The sequence below is a fragment of the Littorina saxatilis genome, linkage group LG10, assembly GCF_037325665.1.
Source record: "Littorina saxatilis isolate snail1 linkage group LG10, US_GU_Lsax_2.0, whole genome shotgun sequence".
Classification (NCBI taxonomy): domain Eukaryota; kingdom Metazoa; phylum Mollusca; class Gastropoda; order Littorinimorpha; family Littorinidae; genus Littorina; species Littorina saxatilis.
Window position 1 is genome coordinate 42,389,558 of NC_090254.1, and position 12,500 is coordinate 42,402,057.

Genomic DNA, 12,500 nt, shown 5'->3' on the forward strand with positions numbered 1-12,500 from the left:
ACTGTTAGTGTGCAAAAATACTCACAAAAGTTGACGAAATATTGTTCGTTTTTTGGGGGTGGAAAACGTGACTGCGTTTTGACGTTCCACGTTCCGTTTCAGTTGACCTTCACCTTTCCAGCGAGAGACCCCCGAAATAATGACGTTTACCACAACTTCAAAACGAAACGTCCCAACGTTTCGTTTCTTAAATCTCCGTAATGTCAAGCTATCGGTCTTTTTAAGTCGACCAACAAGACACACAACACCTATTGTGTTGTTGTTGTTGTTGAACTTGTAGTAAAGCATGGTATTCATTGGGCCAAGACGGCTTCGCGAAGCTTGCCGCACGAAACTTTGGCACTGAAATGTCGGTAAAAAGATTCCGCGAAGTCAACTTCGGGCTGAAATAAGGAAAACCTTGGGAAAGATCTTTCCTTCCAAAGACCCTCAGCAAGAGCAGTTCAATAACAGAAGACTATCATTTTCTTGACCCTGTCCTCTTTACCATGAAATCAATAACGTCTGGCAATGTAGTGCGAAGTGTTCTCGCTCCTTCCTTCCTATGGGGAAAAGCGCTCCGACTAACTTGTCCCAAGAGATATATATATATTTGCCTTTCTTTTCGTGTAAACTATCTCGAAATCACCTTGGATTGGTCTAGGCTTTCGCGGGGAAAACTAGCATGCAGCCTTTTACGATGTGAACAATGTCTGTCGAGAACTGTAAAATCAAAAAAACAAGAACGGTAGGTTGTTGGAACGTTTGTTGTTGACAAAACGATACATTCACAGATATTTCGACCCAACGGTCTTTTAAGTGAACAGACAAATATTCACACAAAACTTATCTTGATAGAATCAGTTTAATATGTTTTGATTTTGTCAGGAACTGTGTCAAATGTCATATTTTCGTCAAAAATATGAGTAACATTGATGTACCCATGCATTTGAGTTCTAATTCCATCTATTTTTACTATTGAACGCACACAAATTTGGCCAGCCGATTAAATGTGAGTGTTGGTCAGTCTTTGACTTCACACGGCGTCTTATCCACTAGGCCATTGCGCCCGTTTGTGGAGATTTACATGGTACAGTCGAACCTGTCTAAAGAGACCATCCAAGGGACTGAGCAAAAGTGGTCTCTTTAGACAGGTGGTCTCTTTAGACAGGTGGTCTCTTTGGACAGGTGGTCTCTTTAGACAGGTGGTCTCTTTGGACAGGTGGTCTCTTTAGACAGGTGGTCTCTTTGGACAGATGGTCTCTTTGGACAGGTGGTCTCTTTGGACAGGTGGTCTCTTTGGACAGGTGGTCTCTTTAGACAGGTGGTCTCTTTAGACAGGTGATTTATATAGTCGTAAAAACCGTCGGGGATCCTTTGGGGTGGTCTTAATGGGCAGGTGGTCTTTACGGACAGGTGGTCTTTACGGACAGTTGGTCTTTATGGACAGGTGGTCTTTATGGACAGGTGGTCTCCATGGCAGGTTCGACTGTAGCTTACACCAGAAGTAAGGTATCTTTGTATTTGACCGTTTCTCCATATAACTGACATTACTCCCATTCTTACTATCCCCGTTTGTGTACCCCCAACGGGGTTTCTAGAGGAGTTGTTCTTGCCTCTTGTATCTGCCATCGGTTCTGTCTGAAACATTGAACTCCCAGCTCCGTGTCTAGCTGTCTGAGATCCTTATTCCTTCTTGTGTCTCTCCTGGGATACTGTAATGTCTCTCCTGGGATACTGTAATGTCTCTCCTGGGATACTGTAATGTCTCTGCCCTTGTCTCGTTGAGGGGTAGTGTGCACCAGCAATAAAATGAAGAAGAGGATGAACTTCTGAATTGTTCTCCGTTGTTTGTATCTTTACGTTCTATAAGATTGCTTTGCAGAGTCCCTCCCCCCCCCCCCCACCTCCGCTCCCTCTGTCTGTCTCTCTCTGTCGCTTTGTCTCTGTCTCTCTCTCTCTGTCTCTGTCTTTCTCTGTCTCTGTCTCTCTGTCTGTCTCTCTCTCTCTCTCTCTGTCATTTTCTCTCTGTCTGTCTGTCTGTCTCTCTCTCTCTCTGTCTCTCTCTCTCTCTCTCTCTCTCTGTCTGTCTCTCTCTCTCTGTCTCTCTCTCTGTCTCTCTCTCTCTCTCTCTCTCTCTGTCTGTCTCTGTCTCTCTGTCTCTGTCTCTCTCTGTCTGTCTCTTTCTCTGTCTCTCTCTCTCTCTCTCTCTCTCTCTCTCTCTCTCCAGCTCTATATTTCCCTCTCTCTGTCTCTAACTTTCTACACCTCTCTCTCCACTCTCCCAACACCCTCTCTCCCTTTTATTGATATTCACGGAATGACCAAACGCTGGTCACACAATGGCTGCCAAAGAGATGAAGACCATTGATCAAAATATCGCTAAGAATACATGGCCTGGAAGGATGAATACAACATATGGAACATCCATCACTGATGTGATACTCAGTCTATGTACAATAAACCAATACAACCACTGTAAATTCAGACATACACTCTTTGACCTAGCCCCAATTTCACCAAACACGAACAACAGATGCAGTAAACATCACGTGATTCAAACAAAGGGATGCAAATCGCCCCGCTAAAATAACAAAATAAGGGTACGCAAATAATTGGCCATCAGATTAAATTGTGTTTGAACAGACACTGATGAACACTCGCGCTATGCCAACACGACAGCGAACAAATACCACGCAAAGGACTCTTGGCTAGTGAAGAAACAATCCACACAGATGGAATCTGACATTGCGTGACATTATCGGTAATATATCGATCAGAATTCTTTCTGGCCTGTGTCACATATAAGACAAGATGCACTTTATTACACAGGGCATCAGTTTTAAGATAATTCTAGCATCTTTTTTTTGTCCTGCAAGAAAACGGATAGGCAAGGATGGGATATAAAGAAATCAAGAGAGAGATGGACAACGGAGAAAATGTTGTACACATGATTCAAACGTAGAACGTAGGACACATAATGCTTGTCAGGGTGATCTATCTGTCTGTTTGTGTATCTATCTATCTGTCTGTTTGTCTCTCTGTGTGTCTGTCTGTAGGTGTGTCTGTCTGTCTCATGTGAATATATGAGATGCAGTGTTAAGGCCAACAAAAAAAGTTGTATGTTTCTGGTAACATGGCTACAAAAAATAGGGTAGGTAGGTAGGGATTTTTTTTTGTTTTTTTGTTTTTTTGGTCAGGGTATAAAATAACTATACAGTGACGCAAAGAGACTGGACTTACTATACAAAGAGAAAGACAACACATTACAAAACAAATGAGACAAAAGGGATCCGGGGTTATCCCCCTTGTGTCGTCTGCCGTCTGTTACTTTCGTTTTGACGCATTTTTTGGGCTTTATTTTTGCAAATGCAATAAAAAAAATCTAGGGTCGGCGGGAAAAAACTAGGTAGGGTCGGGTGACCAGAAACATACAACTTATTTTTGGTGGCCTAACCTTTGTTATGTACATAGCATGCAGGATTACTTGAAATAAGCATTATATGCTTGAGTTAGTTATCCTAAAAACTATGTATTGTTTTTGTCATAATAATAATTGAATAAAGTTTTGTTTAAACCAGATGCAGTGTGCTATGATAAACTTCCTTTGACGGAAAACATACCATAAATTTGTAGTTTTCGAAAGCCTTCTATAGAAAAAAAGGATTACAAAATAAAACTATTTTTTCATGTCAACTATTACCAGGAAAGAGTGAATGAATGATTATCTAACCCGATCGACGGACATTAACATCGATGGTTATTTAAGGTAATGGATTCAAATGCGTAATATTTAATTGCACGTTTAATTGTTACACTCTTCTACATAATTCCATAAACTTACGCAGCAAATCGATCACTTAAGGCAAGAAAAAGTATATATAACTGTGACCACAAAACAAATCAAAATGAACTGGAGGTTTCTCCCAGATCAGCAATACTAGACTTGAAGGACATCACAGATCAAAGCAAATCGAAGAAAAGATCTCCAGACAGTTCCTATCACGCCAATATTTGTCTTTGTTTAAAACATGAGTTGACATTTGTACCATGCATCGAACCAGAAAAAAAGTGTCATGTATTTTTTAACCAGCAAATAAAAACGCGGTATATTTTACTGATATTTGTCGGTGTCACAGACCGATATTTATTTGGTTTCTGTCTTGTAATGTGTTCATACTGAGAAAGCGATAATGCAATTATTTCAATAACATTCCTCGTGCAAGAAGAAATGCGATACGTTCGTATAAATTACACTTCCTGATTCGGCAGACCACTGCGCTGCAAGAAAACGTCATAGGTGTCAGGGTCGTTTTAAAGACTATAGTTTTAAGTTATATGCATACGAACATTTCTTGTGTGGTCTTTTCCAACAGCTGTATTTGACCTGAAATAGAAGCCTGACAACCTTGGGCCAAATAAAGAGTTTAAGGCGGAAGAAATGATACTATAAAGACAGGAATACCCCCATTCCACACATCCGTTCTAGGTCCCGTTCCCGTAGCGACCAAGGAACGGCACGGGAATGGGAGGGATGGGGAGGGGACCTTAATGGAACACCAATGGACGTTAACGGAACTCCTTTGAACGGTAGGAGCAGTTCGGACGGGTGAGTTCGGGCTGCATGTTCAAAATGTTACCCATTCCCCGCCCGTTCAAAATGAACGGTAATGAAACCTTAACACATCGGCAACGGTACTCATGGATCGTTCATGGAACTTAACGCAAGGATAACGCAACGCTAGCGCTCTCACACACTGATTTGTCATACCCGCATTCCACACATCCGTTCTAGCTTCCGTGACAGCTGCCACAATGGACAAACGCTGCTCAAAGATGACAAAAACGGCCGTTTGCGCAGCGTCTCATTGTTGTGGCAGCCGTCCTCAGGACGGCTGGGATTGGAAGCTAAAACGGTTGTGTGGAATGGGGGTATAACAGAGTGGGCGGAAGGGCACATGCACGAGACAGGTTGCACGGAAGAAATACGCTGAGGCAAACGGTTGGAACCGACACAACACAGATAAGGAGAGGAGAAGAAGAGCGCTGTCTACAATGGGCAGACAGAGCCGACACAACACAGATAAGGAGAGGAGAAGAAGAGCGCTGTCTACACAGGGCAGACAGAGCCGACACAACACAGATAAGGAGAGGAGAAGAAGAGCGCTGTCTACACAGGGCAGACAGAGCCGACACAACACAGATAAGGAGAGGAGAAGAAGAGCGCTGTCTACACAGGGCAGACAGAGCCGACACAACACAGATAAGGAGAGGAGAAGAAGAGCGCTGTCTACACAGGCCAGACAGAGCCGACACAACACAGATAAGGAGAGGAGAAGAAGAGCGCTGTCTACCCAGGGCAGACAGAGCCGACACAACACAGATAAGGAGAGGAGAAGAAGAGCGCTGTCTACAATGGCCAGACAGAGCCGACACAACACAGATAAGGAGAGGAGAAGAAGAGCGCTGTCTACAATGGCCAGACAGAGCCGACACAACACAGATAAGGAGAGGAGAAGAAGAGCGCTGTCTACAATGGGCAGACAGAGCCGACACAACACAGATAAGGAGAGGAGAAGAAGAGCGCTGTCTACAATGGCCAGACAGAGCCGACACAACACAGATAAGGAGAGGAGAAGAAGAGCGCTGTCTACAATGGGCAGACAGAGCCGGAGTAGTTATTTCTAAATGGAAGGTCGTAGAGGGAGATGGAATTGGGGCTGGGATGGGGGAGCTGGGGAGGGGGAATTTCATAGACTGAAGCTGGTGAGATATGGCACTGGGTGGTCATGCTTTTCTCTTTCTGTCTCTGTCTCTGTGTCTGTCTCTCTCTCTTTCTCTGTCTTTCTCTCTCTCTCTCTCTCTCTCTCTCTCTCTCTCTCTCTTTATCTCTCTCCCTCTCTCTCTCTCTTACACGCACGTACGCACGCACGCACACCCACACCCACACACACTCACGCGCGCACGCACGCACACACACACGCACGCACGCACGCACACACACACACACACACACACACACACATACACACACACACACACTATCTATCTATCTAACTATCTATCTATCTATCTATCTATCTATTTATCTATCTGTATATCTCTGTCTTCTCTTTTTTTCTCAATGAACTTTTATTTAAACATTATTTATATTTGTTCCAGCGGATAAAATTCAGGTGAGCCGCGGTACTTACCATGCCATTTTGTCTATGGACGTAGACTTCACAATGGAACCTAGGGGTTTCATAGAAATAAAGGTAGGCGCACATGTTGTGTTTCTCTGCTCCTCCATTATAACATCTTCTTTCCTTGTTTGTGGTTTCTGACGGCTTTTTAATTTTTTTTTAAAGACGGTTTTACGCTACTTATTTGAAACGTTCCAGGATGTATGAATCTCTAAAAATGATCCAAGTGTGATCCCAGTTAGATAAGATGGTCGTTGTTTCTTCTTCTTCTTCTTCTTCTTCGTTCGAGGGCTGAAACTCCCACGTACACTCGTGTTTTTTGCACGAGGGGAATTTTACGTGTATGACCGTTTTTACCCCGCCATTTAGGCAGCCATACGCCGTTTTCGGAGGAAGCATGCTGGGTATTTTCGTGTTTCTATAACCCACCGAACTCTGACATGGATTACAGGATCTTGTTGTGCGCACTTGGTCTTGTGCTTGCGTGTACACACGGGGGTGTTCGGACACCGAGGAGAGTCTGCACACAAAGTTGACTCTGGGAGATAAATCTCTCGCCGAACGTGGGGACGAACTCACGCTGACAGCGGCCAACTGGATACAAATTCAGCGAGCTACTGACTAAGCTACATCCCCGCCCTACCGACTGAGCTACATCCCCGCCCTACCGACTGAGCTACATCCCCGCCCTACCGACTGAGCTACATCCCCGCCCTACCGACTGAGCTACATTCCCGCCCTACCGACTGAGCTACATCCCCGCCCTACCGACTGAGCTACATCCCCGCCCTACCGACTGAGCTACATCCCCGCCCGTCGTTGTTAATGTTGGGTAATAAGTAGGGTTGTTTTTGTGCAGGATGGGGAGGGGGAGGGGGACGGTAAAGAAACTAGACCAGCAGATTACTTACTTACTTAGGCCATTATGAACCCCCGGGGGAGCATAGGCCATCGACGACAATTCTCCATCCGACACGGTCCTGGGCTGCCCTTTCGATCTGGCTCCAGGTCTTCCCCTGCCTGTTGATCTCTGCTTCAGTGTCTCGTCTCCAGCTGTTGCGCGGCCGGCCTCTCTTCAGACCAGCAGATTAATAGTTTCTTATTCGCAATGTGAATTTTCTTTCTCAAGACTCAAAATGTTACTGCCCTTATAATAACAAGGAACATTGTCATGCCGTGTCAGGCGAATACAGACATTAAGAGTTAAGAATTGCACTTAAAACTAACAACACTAAACCGTATCACCTTTACTAAGAATTGAGGGTTGCACTGAAACACATCTAAAAATCCTAAGCAGTCTCTCATGGCACACAAACACACACACACACACACACATCCACACACACACACACACACACACACACACACACACACACACATCCACACACACACACACACACACACACACACACACACACATACAAACACACACACACACACACAAACACACAAAACACACACACACACAAACAAACACACACACACGCACACACACACACACACACACACACACACACACACACACACACTCACTTACTGTCGATGTCTCTATTTAGCGCCTTTACCTCCCTTTGTCTCTTAGATCTAATTCTAGTTGTGTGTTTCTTTTAACAGGGCAAAGGTCAGATGGAGACCTACTGGCTTCTCGACAAGGAGGGCTTTGAGAAGTCATTACCCTGCATGCCTAATTGCCGGAAGTTCAATGACGTCACCTTCCGGCGAATCAGCAAAACACAAGGCCATGACCAAGGAGGGAGACTCGACTGTTGACCTTCATTTCATAGCATGTATTTTCTTTTTTTTTTAGATGTATTTGTTTATTTATCCAAAAACAGATTGGATGACGAGGATGGGATGGGAGAGGGTGGGGGTTGGGGGTGGGGTGGGGGGGAGGTGGGGGAGTTCTTCAACTATCAGGATTTCTCTATGTTTTTATTGTTGTGGCGCAGTTTTTGTTGTTTTGCTTTTGCTGTTGTTGTTGTTGTTGTTGCTGTTGTTGTTGTTGTTGTTGTTGTTGCTGTTGTTGTTGTTGTTTTCAGGAGTTCTGGTATGCATTCGCTTTTGACTTGGATAACTTTGCTTCTGCCAGAAACGCTCACAATGCGTTATTTTGTTACATGGGTGACGATGTTATAAGATGATACCCCAAACGAGTGTTTTGTTTGTCCTTTCTGTATAATTTGTCATGCTATGACCACCATTGAAGACGCTGTAAGTCTCGATTGCTATTATCGACAAGAAGAGACTGTTATAATCAAACAAGCATTCACGCATGCAAGTATAAACACACACGCGCACGCAAATCGCACAGTTTGTACTTATGGCTTAGGCTACACACATTGACAAGCATATGGTTATGCATTATTCAAAGAAGGGTTTTGTTTAATACTTTATTTTTGTTGGATATTCATGTTTCATTCTGAATTTTACGTTTTCGAATGTTGCATAGTGAGGTTGTGTGTGTATGTGTGTGTGTGTGTGTGTGTGTGTGTGTGTGTGTGTGTGTGTGTGTGTGTGTGTGTGTGTGTGAGTGTGTGTGTCTGTGTGCGTGTGTGTGTGTGTGTGTGTGTGTGTGTGTCTCTCTCTCTCTCTCTCTCTCTCTCTCTCTCTCTCTCTCTCTCTCTCTCTCTCTCTCTCTCTCTCTCTCTCTCTCAACAAAACGAGTGTCAGACAGACACGTCCTAGGAGGCGATAACCTTATAGCAGACTCTCTTAATAATTTACCTCCATTTTAAAAATAATTTATTAACCTTTTTTGGGGAAAATGCTTGATCACAATTTTCATGAAACCCTTTTTGTGTGTTATTATATTCACCAAAGTTCATGCACCTTTTTGTTTGTGCACGATTTTGCAAATACCAGCAAGTGAGCGGATGTATTTAACTGTGTGTCCAGTCTTGAGTGTCAGTGAGCACCCTATTCTGAACTTTAAATTATATTTGACTGCATATGAAAATACTCACAAGTGGACGTTTCCAGTTTTTACTTTTTCGTAACATTTTCAAAAATTTATATTTTTGCATTGATGTGCAATTTGTCTGAATGTTTTGTCCATCAATGTCATGCCAATATGTCTCAATTGCCTTACAGTCTTGGGAAGTGAACTTTTACGATGTCATTGCTTGCAATATCATTATACAGTCGACGTCGCATACGGATGCTTTAAATCTCGTGCAAACCATGCTGTGAATCATTAGAATCCGTGGTGGGTTTCGTACAGAATAAGAGCATTTTTCGTGTTGGATACTACGCTACTATAAGCAAACAAAGAGACATTAGCTTGCAAGAACCACGTCTGATGTTGTCAAGTGATGTATCAGTCTTAACACTTTCTACCCCACCTATGTTGACCAATTTTATTTTTAGCCGAGACCAGCTGTGCTGCAGCAGGTCACTCAGAATTGTAGTAACTGCGTAGAAACTGTGTACCAACACGCTGAAATGCAGGCGTTAGATTGACGTTACAGGAAGCGCCTGAAGCCAACAGTCTGAGCGGATAATTATATCCATACCTGGTCAGACAGAGGCATATGAGTGGATACGAATATATCCGTACCTGGGAGACAATGAGTTAAGGTAGGTCCGTAGAGACAGAGAATAAAATTCAAGGATTCAAGGTTTATAACTCACCACCAGGAGCCAATTTGGGTCAAGGAGATGACGGTTCAAAGCAAGCACCATTTTCTTGATGTTAAGCGGCATCGACTGTATACATATTTTATTTGGATGTGTTCTAATTTCCCTTCAGTGTCTCTTACATTCCAGTTTGGCTTTTTTCATGTAACGTGATGATGTGTCTGTGTGTGTGTGTACAAACTGATCTGAATTCAATGGGTTACTCTGTTGAATTGTTGTGAAGTGTGAGTTGTTTTTTTATGTCAAAGGTGGTTTCCATACCTTTTGACATTTTAATTATTTTGTCATTTTTACATTTAGTCAAGTTATGACTAAATGTTTTAACATAGACGGGGAATCAAGACGAGGGTCGTGGTGTATGTGTGTGCGTGTGTGTGTATGTGTAGAGCGTTTCCAAGAAAACTAATGGACCGATTTTTATAAAACTTCCCATGAGATGGTTACAATATCCCCAGACCATTTTTTTCTTTTTTTCGATAAATGTATTTGATGACGTCATATCCGGTTTTGTGTGAAAATTGAGGCGGCACTGTCACACCCTCAGTTTTTGATCAAATAGCTTGACATTATGGTTAAGTAATCTTCGACGTAGCCCGGACTTTGGTATTGCATTTCAGCATGGCGGCTTAACAAAATAATTAATGAGTTTGGTCATTAAAAATCTGAAACTTGCAATTAAAATTAAAGTTTTAGCAATCGATCAAACATTTATTTCACCTTATTTGTTATTATTTCCTGATTTCAAAAACATATAAATATTTTATATTTAGATTAAAACAAGCTCCAAAAATGTAAACTATGAAAATTCTAATTAAAATTAAAATTTCAGAAATCGCTTTAAAAACATTTTCATCCTTTTCATTGTCAGTTCCTGATTAAAAAAACATAAAGATATGTTATGTTTGGATTAAAACCAAGCTCAGAAAGTTAAAAAGAATAGAGATACAAAAAAGCTCGCTATCCTGCTAAGCGCAAACGCTATTACGCTATACTGGCTTGTCGATTTTACTGCGTTGTCATCGCGAGAGAAAAAAATGCAGTGCGGTCAGTTTCATTCTGTGAGTTCGACAGATTGACTAAATGTAGTAATTTTGCCTTACGCGTCTTTTTTTGGATATATTTGTTACCCTCAGAGGCCAACTGGGTCATTGGTGACTAAAATCAATAAGTGCACCTGCAATACCCACATGAAATGTTCTTCTTTTTTCCCCTGTTTCACGTGTAAGACAAAGGAACTATAACTGCGGTTCTTCCGCTCAAGCCAGGAGCGTTTAGTTCCCCTGCAAAAGAAGACACCCCACCGTACTCGCTCTTCTTGATTTGTATAACAGCCATTGTTTACTGTTTTATCACTGAAAATAAAATATGCCATTTATCAAACACTAAAGATAATATTTACCACTAGTACCCTCCACTACTTTGTAAGCACTCACCTCCCTTGTGCACAAAATGGGACCGAAAGTCGGGTTTGGGCGTTTGGTATCACACACGTTGCAGGAGCTGTTCCTCACTAGAATGGCGAAGTTTGATTTCTTCATATGAAAATGGATAATGAATGAGTATTTTCACACAGGGTACGCCAATAGTTGACCGGTTGACTGCCATAATACGTATTAGGTACGTACTTTGCTATCATCAAACAAATATACTCAGAAAAGGGAAACAACCGCTTTATGATGCCTTTTGATGTGCAACAAAATGGTTGCCTCCCCCGGTGTTGATGTTCTCCGTTTTGGGTCAGTTGTTGTAGCTTGTATGTTGTGTTTTGTCATTGTATTTCTTAGTTTCATTCTTCCTACAGCCAAGGAGCTAGGTTTGTATGCCAGTCAGAACAAAAATCTTGGGTCTCTGGGGCTAACATCTTCAGTCAACTATTATGTCACAGTGCTCCCCACGGACGCCTCTCCTAGTGCGTCCCGGGATCCTACTTTTAAATTTTAGAGGGTCCATGGACCCCCACTGCAGTATTTTAGAGGGTCCCGAGGGTCCAAAAGCCGAAAAGTCCCAGTGTACTTATCAAACATTGTGGTGACGTATAGTGTACTGCGAAGTGTCGATTGCAGTCTAAAAATGGTATCTATGGTACGCACGATAAAGGAAATTTAGTGCGTCCCAGGACCCGCTCTTTTAAAATCTAGTGCGTCCAGGGACCCTCTTCATATATTTCTAGTACGTGTTTTCGGCTTCTATAGTGCGTATAGGACGCGGGGACGCGCACTATGGGGAGCCCTGTGTCACACGCACTGTGTCAACATGATTGTGATAAATGTGTGCAATATCTGCGTTCGCTCAAATTACTTTCTTATTTCTCCTTGTTCAGAATTTCCAAAGCAAAATATGAATCATTACAGAATGCTCGCATAACGCGAAACAGTGTGGGTAGTAGAGAACTTGACATAATTATTTAAAACTATACATGGCCGCAGATTCAAATAATCAGGTATTCAGCTGTTTCATCTATCTCTCCATGAACAAGTTTATTTGTACCAGCTAGGCAATAATTATTATGAATCATTACAGAATGTTCGTATTTGGCAGAATGGTGCGTGTAGCAAAGAGTACAGTAGAAGAAAAATGGCCACAGTTCCAAATGATTTAGAACTGGGCCGCTATTTAATATTTTCTTAATCAAATTTGTGTTTTGTACATTGTAAAATATATAATACAGTGTCGTTTTATATGGGATCAGCTCGTTACTCC

The 12,500-nt window shown here is 42.5% G+C and overlaps 1 protein-coding gene across 1 annotated transcript in view; it reads left to right on the top strand.

Moving 5' to 3' along the window:
• Positions 1 to 8,012, top strand: part of LOC138977871 (uncharacterized) — a 58,218-nt gene extending 50,206 nt beyond the window's left edge. Inside the window, exons 8-9 of the mRNA XM_070350477.1 lie at positions 6,142 to 6,236; positions 7,779 to 8,012. Of these exons, the coding sequence (XP_070206578.1) occupies positions 6,142 to 6,236; positions 7,779 to 7,934 (251 nt within the window). The 3' untranslated portion in view covers positions 7,935 to 8,012. The remainder of the gene's footprint in view (positions 1 to 6,141; positions 6,237 to 7,778) is intronic.
• Positions 8,013 to 12,500: the final 4,488 nt, after the last annotated feature.